General features: G+C 51.7%; 1 protein-coding gene across 1 annotated transcript; it reads left to right on the forward strand.

Annotated features, from left to right (window-relative positions):
* Positions 1–313: 313 nt before the first annotated feature.
* On the forward strand, positions 314–12,892 carry MYOC (myocilin). The gene is made up of 3 exons (XM_045813899.2): positions 314–997; positions 10,336–10,461; positions 11,963–12,892. Exons 1-3 carry the CDS (start codon positions 436–438, stop codon positions 12,745–12,747), a joined length of 1,473 nt encoding a protein of 490 aa, XP_045669855.1. The 5' UTR covers positions 314–435; the 3' UTR covers positions 12,748–12,892.
* The last annotated feature ends 3,403 nt before the right edge of the window (positions 12,893–16,295 follow it).

Below are 16,295 nucleotides of genomic sequence, written 5' to 3' on the forward strand. Positions count from 1 at the left end.
AACTAGAAATGAATCCTTGTTGAAAGAGACGGGCACGTGGTCTGGGTGAAGCGGGCCTGTGCGAATGTGTGTATATGCACTCGGGTGGGGACACAGGGGATATTGAAGGGATACGGGGTGCATAAAGTGAGGCATTCTTTTTTAAAAGAAATTCAAAACAGACTTCTGGAATGTCATATTCTAAGACGCTTTCTGGCCGTGTGAAAACAATTCCCCTGTGCACGGCCCCACCCAGCCTCACGTGGCCACCTCTTGCTCCCCCCCCCCCCCACAGGGGTGGCTCTCCAGTATATATAAGCTCTGTGCAGCCCAGGCATGAACCAGCGGGGCCACCCATCCAGACGCCTCCCAGAGTAGGAGAGCTTTCCCGGGGAAGGCTTGCCCAGCCCCTGCACTGAGGGCTTCCGTGCACACCACTGCAGCTGCAGGCCCAAGATGCCAGCTGTCCAGCTGCTGCTCCTGGCCTGCCTCGTATGGGGTTCAGAGGCCAGGACGGCCCAGCTCCGGAAGGCCAATGACCGGAGTGGCCGATGCCAGTATACCTTCAGTGTGGCCAGCCCCAATGAGTCCAGCTGCCCCGAGCAGGGCCAGGCCATGTCAGCCATCCAGGACCTGCAGAGAGACAGCAGCGCCCAGCGTGCTGACCTGGAGTCCACCAAAGCCCGGCTCAGCTCCCTGGAGGGCCTCCTCCACCAGCTGACCTCGGGCCGGGCTGCCGGGCCCTCCGAGACCCAGGAGGGGCTGCAGAGGGAGCTGGGCACCCTGAGAAGGGAGCGAGAACAGCTGGAAACCCAAAGCAGGGAGCTGGAGGTGGCCTACAGCAATCTCCTCCGTGACAAGTCAGCTCTGGAAGAAGAGAAGAGGCGACTGGGGGAAGAGAATGAGGATCTGGCCCAGAGGCTGGAAAGCAGCAGCCAGGAGGTAGCGAGGCTGAGAAGGGGACAGTGTCCCCAGGCCCACAGCTCCTCTCAGGACGTGCCACCAGGCTCCAGGGAAGGTAAGAACATGGGGCGAAGGGGCACCCGAGTCCAGAAGGTGACATGGTTCATAGTGACCTGTTACAGGTGGCCCAGGCTTGCCTTTCCGGCCTTCTCCTTTCTCCCCGAGCCGGTACCTCTGGCACGAGGCAGACGACTGAAGGAGGGCAACGCAATCACTCTAACATCTTACTAGTCATTTCGCTCCTGAGAGTTCTGTTTGGGTTAGTGGCTCCGAGTTCTTGTGCCTCCCATGACGGCCCTCCCAGTCATAGCAAAGTGAGAAATATAAGGACCAGGTGAGACGTATGTGTAGATCAGTAGAAAGTTGCCAACTATCCTCCTCAGAAAATGCCCTTTTGTGACTCTTTGCTTGGAGATTGTGATTTCTACCTTTTGTTGTTAATATAACCTCTATTTATGAGATACCAATAGATCTATGAAATCATGATGGATGGTAGGGTTTTTTTTTTTTTTAATGTCCTTTCTTGGCAAAATAAAGAGGTGGCAACCCTTTGTTGGGTTCCTCAGTCTATTGTTTGGGAAATTTTCCTTCACTTTGCCCAATCCGAGAACCTCTGCTTTCAAGATCCCAGGCCACTCCTTGAGGTGGTTCTTTCTCACTGCGACGCTCTTCTGTTCCTCCTGCTTCCTGCTTGAAGGTTAGTCCGGGCATGCGCGCTGCGAAAGGGGGCCCTCCCGCCCCATTATTCGGGGGGATAGTACTTGTGTCGCTTTTTGTGCAATCGTGCTCCCAAATATTCCCTGTTTCATAATTTGTTTTCCGATCAGGAGGAAACAAGTGAGCAAATCCAACTGTGGGACTGTCAGTCCAGACTCTTCAGAGATCTCAGCCTCATGCAAGAAAGACAAGGGGGTGTGGCTTGTTCTAGATTATAGGGGTTACGGAGATGTCGTGGCCCAATGCAGTGCCCAGCTTTGGATTGGGTCCTACATCCAGGGGAGAAGAGCCACAGGGACAGGTTGGGAATCACTGAGGAAATTTGAATATAGGCCACTTCCGAGGTCCTGTTGTTGATGACTGCTCGGTTTCTTGGGTGAGAGATGGTATGGTGGTTATGATGCATATCCTTCTTCTACGGAGACTCATGCTCACGTACTAGGGAGGTAAGGTGTCCGAATGGCTGCAGTTGACTTTCAAATGTTTCATCAAAGACTGTGAATGTATCAACAGTGACAGAAACAAAGGAAAACAAATGTGGCAAAATATTAACAATTGGTGAATCTTAGTGATGAGCACCTGGGGGTCGGGGGCTAATTGCATGATCCTTTCAACTTTTCAAATTGTTTGGAAATCTTCAAAATAAAACTATTATTTTTTTAGAAAGGCTGTCTAGGGGCACCTGAGTAGCTTGAATGGTTAAGCATCAGGCTCTTGACCTCAGCTCAGGTCTTGATCTCAGGATCATGAGTTCAAGCCCCACCTTGGGCTCTCTGCAGGGTGTGGAGCCTACTTAAAAAAAAAAAAAAAAAAAAAAAAGCTTTCTACCTGAGAGGCAAAGTCTGCATGTAAATGAGAATAAAAAATCCAAGAGTCGATGCCTGGGTATGATCCTGGGCAAGTCACTTAGCCTCTGCACCTTGGTTTCTTATCCGTTAGGCGGTAATGAAAATTCCTCCTGTGAATGATTTTTTTGGGTTCAAACAAGATAACTCTCAGGTGTAAATGATTTTTTTAAAAATCCTGTATTTCTATAGTTGGAAGAGACTCGATTCTAAATTTTACAACAAAGAAAAATAAGGTCTGAAGACACCCAGGGCCCTGGGTGGCACGGTGATTGGTGGCGGCATGAAGATTTGTTGGACCAGAGTCTTCGAGCACAGATAAAAGAATCAGCATTAATAGAAACACGATGAAGCATTACTTATTTCAGACTGTTCAGCGATGGAGTCATATTCTCAACAAAAACCCGTGTGTGTGTGTGCGAGCGTGTGTGTGTGTGGGTGGGTGGGTGTGTGTGAAAACAGAGGCAAAGTTTTGGTTTTTTTATTGTCCTGTGGTCATTTAACAAGACCGAGGGCATTTATTAGATGTGTTCTCTAATTTTACATTTCTTTTTCTTCTTTCCAGCTGCCCTACTTTTGAAATAAGGACAACAGCCCATTAGAGTGAACTCCAAGCTTGGAAGGTCTTTTTAGCAATGGGTGTTTTTTTCATGAGCAGGAAATTACATTAGTACAAGAACCTTCTACGCTCTGCAAAAGCAGCCTGCAGGGCGTCTGATCCACTGGCTTGTTCTATGCAGATGTGGAAACTGAGGCCCAGAGCTGGTCCGTGGCCACCTGGCCAGCCAGTGGCAGAGCCAGAATAGAGTTCTAATTCGGTCCCTCCCAGCTGAAGTCACGTGGCCCTTCAGGACCTTGAACTGACCTCTGGTTTATAGAACCTAAAGATAAAAGACAAGAAGCTTACATTTATTTGATTATTATTATTTTTAAAGATTTATTTTTTAAAAAGATTTTACTTATTTATTTGAGAGAGAGAGAGCACAGGCAGAGAGAGGGTCGGAGGGAGAAGCAGACTCCCCACTGAGCAGGGAGCCCGAAGCAGGATTCGATTCTGGGACTTTGGGATCATGACCTGAGCCAAAGGCAGTTGCTTAACCAACTGAGCCACCCAGGCGCCCCTAAAGATTTTATTTTAAGTAATCTCTACACCCAATGTGGGGCTTGAACTCACAACCCTGAGATCAAGAGTCACATGTTCCACCAACTGAGCCAGCTGGGGGCCCCAGGAAAGTTACATTTAGAAACGTTTGGAACAAAAGATGGGCTTCAGGGTCCTAGATCTGAGGGTAAAGGGCTTCCTGGGTGGCTGGAATTTAAGTGTGGGTGTGCTTCATGTAGGGACAGCAAGACTGAGGCTGCGTGAGCCCAGCAGAGGGAGGCCACAAAGGTGGACCTTTTCTCACTCGGCCTGTCATTCACACTGTCACCACCACTGTCTTTATTGTGCAATTGTTACCTAGAAAAAGGTCTCTTTAGAATCACAGAAATCACGTGTGTGTGTGTGTGTGTGTGCATATATACATAATTTTGTAGTAATCGTTTTGTAGCAAAATGTCTGGAAGCCTATTAAGCCCAAAGTAGAAAAATACAGATTACCAGATGATAAATCAGAGCTGACTACTAGTGTCACCAGAGAAGCCCCCTCTTCCCTTTATCTGACCCCTACTTCAGATCGGTCCTCCCAGAGAACAGAGCCTGGGATGGGGGCCTGTGTGCGGTGGCTTATATGGGCCACGATCCCAGGGAGCCGAAGCTGGGACAGGGGAGAGTGAGTCAGGGAAGGAAGGGGAGCCAATAAGGAGTGGGGGGCATTCTCCAGGGGTCCCCACAGTGGGAGGTGGAGGCTCGAGGCCTCCACGCCCTTCTGGGCAGCTGTGTAGACTGCCGCAGAGGAAGGGAGCATTCCTTCATGCTTCCGCTGCTCTGCTGGCCACGGGTCATCGCCCCAGAGGGTATACCCCACGTCCACGATGTGCAGGTGTGGGCGCCAGGCTGGCTCTTACAGAGAGTCAGAGAAGCGGTGCACTGCCACTGAGGCTGGGTCCCGGCGCGTGGCCACAGCAACGACTGGGGAAAGGTGGGCAGGATTAGAAGGAAGAGCACCAGAGGTGTTCAATGCAATAATCGCTGGTGGAGGTTACCGTGCAGATGAGAAATAACAGGGAGAAGCACCCAGCACAGCGTCTACGCAGGGTGGGCATGCCGTAAGCAGATCGTAACTCTCAGGGCTTCTTTTGCTTTGAGCTGCGCTACTGTTTTAAAATGTCGTTTAATGATTAAAACATTGAGATAACAGTTTTGTAATGCACCTTGACCCTAGAGACAGTACCGGTTAGAGCAGCACCCAGGACGTTAGTCCGCCCGCTAATCTTCACTTTCCTGGGGAGTTTCTAGGGTAAGCTCTCTAGAATGTGTCTGCAAGGCAGGAGTGAGGGAGATAGGGCAGAGCAGACAGAAAATTTCCAGAATTTTGTAAGAGACATGAACTTTTCAACCACAGAAGAACTGAATTTTAACAGAAACAAATAAAAGCTCTGAAAATGTTTAGCTATTGGATATAATACAGTCAATATTTTCATAACCTCTTTTTGTTTTCTCCCCACATTCAGAGTGAAATAGGGGTGATTTTTAAACATTCCAGAGAGATTTTAATTTTGACACACTGTTATTGAGGACGTTTCATTTATACTTTGAGCTAAGAATACTGAGGCTCAGAGAGGTTGAGTAACTTGGCCGAAGTCACACACCTGGTACAGGGCAGGCCCAGACTAGGAAGCTATGACTTGGGGCCCAAGCCAGGCTGGTTCGCAGGACAGCTTCCCAGCCTCTGGGCTGTGCACGCTCTCCCGCCCGCCCCCCCCCCCCCGGCCCCGGGGTTCTGTCCTCATGCCAGACAGCACTACTCTGGGACCAGGCTGACCATTGCCAGGTGCTCCTGGCTGACACGACCAAGACACAGCCAGCAGGCTTGTCATCCACCCATCCCATCTGCCAACTGAGAAAGGGCCCTGCACTTATTCCAAAGCCATTCCCTGACATTATGTTTCACTGTGGCTGTTTACTCCAAAGAAAGCACATGAGCTGTGGTTCCAGCAACTGTGAAGAAAGGCGTGGGCCTGAGGCAGGGACAGGGACAGGGAGAGGGAGGGAGAGGCAGAGAGGAAGGGACCGGGAGAGGGAGGAAGAAAAGGGGTCCCTATGCAGAGCCGTGAGGGCCTTGGAGGCACCAGGAAAGGAACTCTGCCCCAGCCGGGAACCTGGGCCCCCTCTCCTTTGGCAGCCAGAGGAAAGGCTGGGCTCCCCAGGTGCACAGCCTGGGAGCTGTGTGCACATGCGCACCAATGTGGTGGCCTCCGAGCTCCGCTCCAGGAGGGGGTCGCCCCCCAAAGTTCTGAGCAGCAAGTTTGCAGCTGGTGGGAAGCCTCAGGTAGCGGTCTGCACCCCGTCAGGAGACAGAATCCACACGGCAAGTTAAGTCTTAGAAGTCATAAGTTATATATTAAAAATATTAAGAATTGGGTACGATGAGAGCAACTATGAGGTATAAGTATACTGCGCGTGGCACCCTAGGGCTGAGGAAAGGTCCCAGACGAAGGACAAACCTGGAAGGGGTTCAGGCCTTACTGACGAAGGTGAGGTCCAGCCCATCGGAGAGCAGAGAAGCTGGCCAGTTTGTCCAGGCTGCAGCTGGAATGGCCACCTCCCGAGGGCGACAGGCAGCCTGCGGCGTGGGGACAGTGGAGGCAGGGACAGGCTGCCCGAGCCCTGCAGAGCCAGCCAGGGGCTTGCAGGGGAGGCCGGCAGAGCACGGGGTCCCTGTGCAGGGACTCTGGGTTCCGTGGACAGGGCTGTGGAAAGGTTACGGCCAGGCTGAGGCTGCAAGGTCACAGAGGAAGCACGTCTTGGACCCGCGGCTGGGGCAGGGCTCCGCCAGATGTCCTCGCACTCACACTGCCAACCCAGTCCCCGGGGGCTCCTTGCCGCTGACCTTCCTTCCACAATGTCCCTCCAGCGCCCTCTACCGACAAAGCTTTTCACCGTGCCCACGATTTTGAAGGAGAAATCTTTGTTTTACAGAAAGCATCTAGGGAAGGATGCGTTTGGCACCAAGGGGCAATTAATTTATAACTGACAAACCTCCCCCACCACGGGGTGGAAAAGTTCACAACTTCCATGGCCTTGGCAGACTTGGGCTCAAGTCCTAGTCCCATCACTAACCAGCTGTGTGATCTTAGGCAAGTTACTTAACCTCTCTGAGCCTGTTTTCTCTTCTGCAAAATGAAGATAATATGGTCCACGTCAGGACTGTCATGTGGAATAGAGGTAATGAGCACAGGACCTGGTTCATGGGAGGCACTTAGTAACTAATAATTAAATTAGTTGCAGACTGCAGTCCTAAGGCCTTTCTCTATTTCTTTAAAAGCTGTGAAGGTATTGGATCACGTAAATAATTTCTATGAAACTGCTTTGAAATGCAGAGACAGCTATAAGTACCTGTTAATCATCTCTTTTCACAAAGGATCTGTTTTCAGTATTTCAGTATTTTAGCTATCTTCAGGGAAGTCACCCCGGAAAATGCCTGTTTGGATCTGTTTTCCCCACTTTCTTTATCCTCTCTTTGGCTGAAGTGGGCATTTTTCTTAATTTTCTTCTCATTGACTTGCAGGTGCGTGCCCTTACTTTTCTCAGTAAGTCACTAAGCTCCATGGTCATCCTCGCCACATTCACAGAATAAAATAATGTGCCTCAGGTGTGAGAGGAAGGAGCTGGTACCGGGGAGGCCCTTGTATGGCAACTGTGGGTCCCGAGCTGAAGGGCAGGGGACTGGGGTGGGGCAAGGGAACCCTCTAGAAGTTTTGTACAGACGCCACTGCAGTATTTCTCACCTCACATTGCCTAAAATTAGCTCCGGTATTCTGAGAATTAACTGAAACGATTAAAGCAGTTTGAATTATTCTGAGGAATAGTCTGTGATGGTCAGAGGAAAGGTACCGAGGAAAAGAAACAGCTCACCTCAGGGAGTTTGCTCAATGACCTGCTTTTGAGAAATTGAGAAATGTTGCTGCATATCTGAGCCTCCACTCAGTGTGGGAGGCTGGCAGGCAAGTCAGGGGTGGGTTGCTCCTCGTAGCCAGGGGTCAAGGCTCTGTCATTATGTTTTAGGCCTAGGAGAAGGCGTGAAGACGGGAGACGCAGACACAGAGGGTGCAAGTCTGCGCTCCAGGAAGCAGGGATGGTTATAAACAGCTCTGCTCGCCCCTTGTAGAGCAAGGGGGTCCCTCACTCTTACCTTTCCCTGGCAGCACACAAGAGCAGGGAGCCTCGGGCACCCCGCCCTTCTGCCATGCTGTCCACAGGGCAGCACCGATTCCCTGGTCTGACAGCCCCAGGAGATGGGGGGTAGTGGCTGGTGAGGGTCCTCGGTTGGTCTAGGAAACTCCGTCTGACCTAGTGAATCAGCCTCTGCCCTGGGTACCCCCTTAGGTGGAGGCAATCTTCAGAGTGAAGAGCGAAGGAATTTCCTCACCTCGACAGATTTTCAGGCAGATAGGAGATTGAGGGAACAAATTAATTTCCTAGGACCCTCCAGGAGCCATTTGGATTGTCCAAGGGGTCCTTGTTCCCAAATTGGCCTGGAATGAACCCATGTTACTCCTCAGCGAGAGGACTTTGCCAGACCATGAACTCCTCAAGGGGACCATGGACCAACTGTAATTATTCACCATGTATCTCCGCACCCAGAACGACCTGGCACTGGTAGGTGCTTCAGAGGGGCTGGCTATTTAGATGGGTGGACAGCTCCCCAAGCCTGGGGAGACTGAAGACCTGCCATGTCCCCGGAGGTATTCCCGATCGCCCCTGGACTTTGGGGTGCACATGCTACACATTTTGGCTTAAGGGTCTTAACTGCTCATGCAGCCCACTCCGGACTGAGGAACATCCCAGGGCAGAAGGATGCACTCCCTCCAGGGCCATCGCTCCCAGGGAGGCCAGTTAACGCCTGCAGAGAGCACTGCAGGGGGCAGCCCCATGCCAGCCTGAGAGCCTCTTAGCTGGATAGGAAATGTTCTCTACCTCCCTCTAGTACTGTGCATTGAAGCTAAATGCCCCTCTAGTACTGTGCATTGAGGTTTAATGCCAGTAACCATAAGGGGCACCTGAGTCCAGACATGTGAAAATGTGAAAAAATGTATGTGGCTTAAAATTGATGAAATGTGTGTAGCCAGAAGGGTTAAGGGTTCCATTGTCAGCTTCTGCGCCTGCAAGGTTAAATTTAGCAGAGTGAAGCGAACAACGTGATAGAAGACAGACCATCTTCCCGACCTTCTCAGCTGTGCAGGAGCCCAGCCCCAGGCACTGACAACGACACGGGAATCCTGACTGGGGAGCCAGGTCACTCAGCGGCAGAGAGCTGACTGAGACGGCCCGCGAGAGAAAAGGCCAATGTTTAAAGCATATCTTTTTATTCTGATGCTTTGACGTCTGGGCCTCACAGGGTTAACTGATACCTGGGGACCCTGTATGACTCACCTGCCAGCACGCCTTTCATATGCACACCCTCCGACCCACAGCCCAGGCCCCGCCCCACGCCACGCCCCCACGCCACGCCTCCGCGGGCTCTGACCCTCGTACTCAAGGCCGCTGTCCACCTGCCCTGATCACCTCAGAGCTGGGGACCAGACAACTAGGGACAGCCTGTGCCCCAGGGCCTGCGGAAATTATTCACCTTAGCCAATCCTAAGCCTGCTTACCTGGTCTCACCCGTTCCTTCCCACAGGAAAAACAATAAAGGTTCTTGCCTATGTTTCCCCCCCACCTCCTGAGGGACCCTGATGCTGCCCCATGTGGCCCCTTTGGCATGAGTGTCCCTGCCCCTTGGGAGCAGTGAGTATAACAGACTATCTTCTCACTAGCAGTCAACTCCCCATCTGTCGGCCTCACCATACCTGAATCATAAACCTACATTTTAAGACAGCTAAGCCTGTTCCTTGTGGCTCTTGCTTTTTCCTTGTATTCAAGGACTCTTGTATGAGCCCAATCCTAAACCGAAGTAGCGAAGTGTGACGAAGCGTGGTAACTTAACCTCTAACCAGTGTCCTCCACACCCCTTCCCTCAACACGCGCGACCCCCACCCCCTCCCTCGAATTCCTGCAGCAATCCCGCACACCCGCAGACAGAGTATTTCAGCCCAGCATGTAAAGCTGAAGACGTTACCTCTCACAGGAACATTTGCATTAGGACAGAGAAAACAACCTTATGTCATGCAGGGAATTGTTAATGTTGAATTTCAGGCATCCCTGAAGATGCTGAGGACCTTCTCAATATCCCTGAATCACACCTCACCTGCTCATAAATTAGGGAATTATTTTAATTGTGTACAAGCTTACTTTATTTTATGTCGAATACCCTATTCTGGGCAAGGCACATCGCTATGCAATTTATTATTCGTGAGCTTTTTGTTATGGGAATTTTTCAAACATTCACAAAAGTAGAGAGAGCAACAAGAACCCCAGGGTACCCATCACCCAGTTCCAACAGTTGTCCCCCAAATCCAATCTTGTTTTATCTCCATTCTCAACTTTTTAAAAATCTTTTTTTAGTTTTTGTTTAAGTAATCTCTACACCTGACATGGGGCTTGAACTCATGACCCCAAGATCAAGAGTCACGTGCTCTTCTGACTGAGGCAGCCAGACACTCCTACATATTTATTGTCTTAAATCCCGAACACCATCGTATCTTTGGAAGCCTATTTAAATACCATCCTCAACATAGTCATCGTGCTGTTTTCCCTCATAGTACAAGTTTGTGTCTTTCTTTTAATACAGTTTCTAAATGGAATGTGGAGACCGTGAACTTCCAGGAACTGAAGTCAGAGTTAACTGAGGTTCCTGCTTCCCGAATCCTGAAGGAGAGTCCATCTGACCATCCCACGAATGAGGAAGGAGACCCTGGTATAAAGTTAATTTTTCCCTTTTATACACACATGGTCTTTACCTGTGACTGGTTCTGTGTTCAGAATTGGTCAGCCGGCTTCGTGGGGAGGGTGGGCCACTGGTCAGCCCTGGCAGTGAGGCAGAGAAGGGGGTGAGGAAGAGCCCCTCTCTGCTCCTTTTCCAGAGCACGCTGGCAGGCAAAGCCCTGTATCTCACTCACCACCCACTTGGGGATGGTGGGCTCAGCTGGGCTGCACTGGGAGAAGAGGAGAGATAGGTTTATTTCACCCACTTGATTGCCACATAGAAATTCGTTACATTTTTTAGTAGATCCTTCATATCTTTCTTTATCCTAGGGTCAGGTGACATCATGCACCATCTCAGCACATGGTCAGCACATACTCAGAAAAAGTACCTTTTCTGAACTTTGGGTGCTGAGGAAAGGTACAATTGCCCCTCTCCAAAGTGTTCCCTGAAAGCCCGACTTTAAGGCAGGCTGTGGTTTTCAGAAACTGTGACTATCCATGTTATTGACAATTATTTCCAGCAGAAGAGCATGCATGGCGATGGGGACGTTTTGAAGTCTTCAAAACATGATTCCCTGAGACATGAGCAGCAAAGACTTCCCACCTTCTACAAGGAAAGTGAAAAAATCAAAGAGATCTGTTGTGTTTGTTGCAGCTAAATCTAAATTTTCGACCATTTCTTCATTATATTTTTAAAATTATGTGCAGGTTTTATTGTATTAAAATGATGCCTGATCTATGTGGTCCATCGCTTTGGGATTGAAGAACTTTGTTTTACAGGGTTTCTTATAATGGCTTGATTTTTGTTTCGTTTTTATTTTTTTTCAAGATTTTATTTATTTATTTATTTGAGAGAGAGAGCACCAGTGGGGGGGGGGGAGAAGGGGCAGAGAGAGAGGGAGAAACAGACTCCCTGCTGAGCAAGGAGCCCAACACCAGGATCCATCCCAGAACCCTGAGATCATGATCTCAATCAAAGGCATTCGCCCAATGGACAGAGGCACCCAGGCGCCTCTGTTTCATTTTTTTAAATGAAGGAAATTAGACATGAAAATCATAAAGAGTAGTATAATGGACACCTGTGAGTTCCTGCCTGGCTTCCACTGAATATTAGAAATATAGTTTGAAGCCCTCTGTGCAGCCTTCCTCTTTACAACTGATACCCAATAGGAGAAGTTCAATTCATAGGATATATGGATCACATAATCCTTTCTGGGCATTTGCTCTTTACCCAGTACCTAACACGTATAAGCCCATTTAACATTTACAACATCCCTCCTACCCAAAACATGATCCCCCTCTACAAGTGACCAAGCCAAGGTCGAGGGGGCTGAGGGACCTGAACATGACCCAGCCAGCGGAGGGTAGAGCCTGACCTCAACCCCAGACGCTCTGTCTCGGGGGCTCTGGCTTTGGCCGGCTCTGCCCCGCGGCCACGGGGCGCAGAGATGGCGGAAAAGCGTCCCGGGTCATGCCTGTCTTTACCTCCCCAGGATGCGGAGAACTGGTTTGGGTCGGAGAGCCGCAGACCCTGCGGAGAGCTGAAACAATCGCGGGCAAGTACGGCGTGTGGATGAGAGACCCGAAGCCCGTCCCGCCGCACACCCGGGAGACCACGTGGAGAATCGACACGGTGGGCACGGACATCCGGCAGGTGTTGGAGTACGACCGCGCGGCGCAGTTCCTGCAGGGTTACCCCTCCAAGGTGCACGTGCTGCCGCGGCCGCTGGAAAGCACGGGCGCCGCGGTCTACCGGGGCAGCCTCTACTTCCAGGGCGCCGAGTCCAGAACGCTGGTCCGCTACGAGCTGGCCACCGAGACCGTGAAGGCCGAGCAGGAGCTCCCCGGGGCCGGCTACCACGGGCAGTTCCCGTATTCGTGGGGCGGCTACACGGACATCGACCTGGCTGTGGACGAGACGGGCCTCTGGGTCATCTACAGCACGCAGGAGGCCAAGGGCGCCATCGTCCTGTCCAGACTGAACCCGGAGAGCCTGGCCCGCGAGCAGAGCTGGGAGACGAACATCCGCAAGCAGTCAGTGGCCAACGCCTTCCTCATCTGCGGCCGCCTGTACACCGTCAGCAGCTACTCGTCGCCCGATGCCACGGTCAACTTCGCCTATGACACGGCCACGGGGCGCAGCAAGGCGCTGAGCGTCCCCTTCAAGAACCGCTACAAGTACAGCAGCATGGTGGACTACAACCCGCGGGAGAAGAAGCTCTTCGCCTGGGACAACTTCAACATGGTCACCTACGACGTCAGGCTGTCCAAGATGTGAAGAGCCGCCGGCATCGGGAAAGGCCGAGGCGACGGTGGCTGGGGCTCCGGAGGGCGGAGTCCGCCGCCCAAGCCCCTGCAGCTTTTCTCGGCTTTCTCCGCTTTCATTACTCGCCCAGCAGGACGAGCGGGGTCACCGGGCCTGCGGGTGTGGGACGAGCGGGGGGGGGGGGGGGGGGGGGGTGAGACGGTTGCACGGCCCACGGGCTTTTCTTCCGGCAGCTTTTCAAGGGCTGTGTAACCGAAAGAGTGCAAGTTTTGGGGTGACTTGGGGCACAAGTTATAATGCATAGTAGTCTCTTCACGAAAGCACAAGGCTTTTATAAAAGGCCCTCACTGGCTAAAAAGGCTGTGTGTGCAGGAGTAGGGCGCGGGCAAAACAGCTCGACCCTCCCCGTGCCGTCGAGGGCCACCGTCTGCATGCTGCCTGGTTGCAAGCCACAGCTAGAGGAGGGGGAACAGCTCTCGTGGCCAGCACTGAACACCTGCAGGTGGGCTTCTAATGCTTCTCATAGCGTCCAGTGGGGCACCACATAACCTCTGCCCTGTGCAATAAAGCCATCTTACATACGGTCCTCCAAGAACTTCGTGGGTTACTTCGCTTAGGAGAAGAGCACTGATTGCGGCCATCGGATTATTCCTTTGGGTTGGGAGCGGTGATTGCAGGACTCTAACGGGGTGTGTGTGTGTGTGTGTGTGTGTGCGTGTGAGGCCTGCACCTGGGTTTGAGGTGCTGCCCAGGATGACGCCAGGCCAACAGTAGAATCCAGCCCTCCGCACCCCCACCTCCTGGTGTTCTTGGTCCTTCCCAAACCATCATCTCTTTCCCCAGCTCAGGCTCTCTTCCCCCTGGCTCCGTGTTGCTTCTTACTGGTTGTTGTGGGCGTGAGTTCCATAAACTACAACCCCAGGTGAGCAGCCCCGACACCACTGGTTTTTAGTAAATGAACTTACTTGCTAACTTGAGGTGCCATCGTCCCTGGCGGTAGAACACTGCCTTGCCATCCAGCGTGGACTCTGTCCCCTTAGCGTGTTTTCAGTCTGTTCAGGTTTCTCCGCTGCCCCGTGCTCCTCCGGGCGGCATGTGTGCTCCACAGCAGCCAGGGCCCTCGGCCCAGGAGGGAGAGGCATCAGGCAGAGATTCTTCTCGCACCTGCCGTTGGTCACCAGCGCGGCCTCCAGCATTTGCCACTGACTCGTCTCAGCGTGTGACCTCCGCGTCCTGGAGGCCAGCTCCAGCAGGCTGCTGCTTTCCCCAGCCTGTCCTGTGTCCCCTCAGGCGCTCGCGTGCACCAGAGGAAACTCAGGGTGCTCAGGCCCTCTCTCCTAGATTGGCCTCGGGGTCCCTTCTGCTCCTCTGCTGGTGTGGGGGCCACTTCCCTTAGAACTTTGCCACCCACACAGGATTTACCTGGAAGCAGGAACCAGTCTCCTCTGCCATCTCATGCACCAAACCGTCTGCGACATAAAGTCCTGACAAGAACTCTCTAGAATCAAAGCTCTCTTTCTCTCCTTTTCCTGGCTTCCCCCAGACGTTATACAGACTGCAGGGATGCCACGGTTGAGCCCTTTTCCTGTTTTCTTCTCAAATCTTGTTCACGGGACCAGGGCTCAGCGTTTTGGTTTCTAAGAGAACCAGCACTTAAACGTCAAAACCCTGGGGGCACCTGGGTGGCTCAGTCATTAAGCGTCTGCCTTCCGCTCAGGGAGTGATCCAGGCATTCTGGGATCAAGCCCCACGTCAGGCTCTTCCGCTGGGAGCCTGCTTCTTCCTCTCCCACTCCCCCTGCTTGTGTTCCCTCTCTCGCTGGCTGTCTCTCTCTCTCTCAAATAAAATAAATAAAATCTTTAAAAAAAACAAAAAAAAGTCAAAACCCTGACTTTAAAGACAAGTCTCTCTATCATGAGTTCTAAAGAGTATACTTCGGAAAGCAAAACCCAGAATATAACTTTTCTTCCCCACCGAGTCAGTCCTCACAGAGGCTACGCATGCCAAGCGTGAGCAGGAACTGGGTGAGATGTCTCTCCACAGGTGTATGCGTCTGCTCAGGCCACCGTAACGAAGGGCCACAGATGGAATGGCTAAACAGTGGAAATTTATTCTCTCACAGTTCTGGAGGCTGGAAGTCTGAGATTGAGGTGTCGGCAGGGTTGTGTCTTCTGAGGCCTCCCTTCCTGGCTTGGAGGTGGCTGTCTTCTCCCTGAATCTCCACAAGGTTCTTCTTCTATGTGCCTTTGTGCCCTAATTTTCCCTTTTTTAAGAACAGCAGTCAAATTGGATTAGAGCCCACCCCTTGTGACCCAATTTTACTGAAATTACCTCTTTAAAGGTCCTGTCTCCAAAGACGGTCACCTTCTGAGGTACTAGTGGTTAAACCTTTGACATACGAATTTTGGGGTGGGGGGACACCATTCAGTCAGTACCAACTGGATAGCACCACAGCACCCCAATGATAGCAGACTCTTAAAGACTAGAAAACCCAGAAGTAGGAATATGCATGAGCTCATTCACCCTTCTGAGCCCCTGTAGCCGCCAGGTGCTCGAGTGAAAAGTGGAAGATGAGGAGACAGCTTTGGGTGAGGAGACAGGCTGTCACAGCTCACACACTGGTGAGGCGAATCCTCACACAGACCAGCCCACGGCTCCTGTTCTTTCCCTCTATCAGCTCCGGCTTTGGGATGGAAGAAGAGAGTGAACAAAGGAGGAACGAAGGAGGGAAGAAGGAGATCTTTCTGCACTTAGCTTCCAGGACCCGAGGCTCCCCCTACATCACTGATGGCTCCTTTTGGTTTCTCGAGCTGTTTCCTCCGTTCAGCCTGCGTTAGTCAGGGTTCTCCAGAGAAACAGAACCAGAAAGAGATGGAGACATAGATATGAAAAGAGATGTAGTATGAGGAATTGGCTCATGCCAATGGTGGAAGCTGAGAAGTCCCACGATCTGCCTTCTGCAAGCCGGAGACCCAGGAGTCTGGTGAAGAAATTCAGTCCAAGTCCGAGGGCTTGAGAACTGGGGGAGCTGACAGCGTAAACCCCAGCGCAGGGGCAGGGAAGACACATGTTCTGGCTCCAGCAGGCAAGAGGGAGGCAGAGGGGGCGAATTCCTCCTTCCTCCAGCTTTTTGCTCTATTCAGGCCCCACACTGGGGAGGGCAGTCTACTTTACTGAGTCCATGGATTCAAAGACTAATCTCATCTGGAGACACCCTCACATCACACCCACAAACAACATTTCACCTGGGCACCCATGGGGCCAGTCAATTTGACACACAAAACTCACGATCACATACCCTCAACCTCTGTTTTTTTAAGATTGTATTTATTTATTTAAGAGAGAGAGAGAAAGAGAGAGGATGAGCAAGGGGAAGGGCAGAGGGGGGAGACTCTCTGCTGAGCAGGAAGCCCAATGTGGGACTCGATCCCAGGACCCTGAGTTCACAATCTGAGCCAAAGGCAGACGTTTAACCGACTGAGCCACCCAGGCATCCCTAGCCTCAATCTCTTAAGATTAAAGTGTTTCAGGGCTCAATGGTCTCCTTTTTACCTTTCATG

This window comes from Ursus americanus, chromosome 2 (assembly GCF_024610735.1).
Source record: "Ursus americanus isolate L20-20 chromosome 2, mUrsAme1.1.p, whole genome shotgun sequence".
NCBI classification, from domain to species: Eukaryota; Metazoa; Chordata; class Mammalia; order Carnivora; family Ursidae; genus Ursus; species Ursus americanus.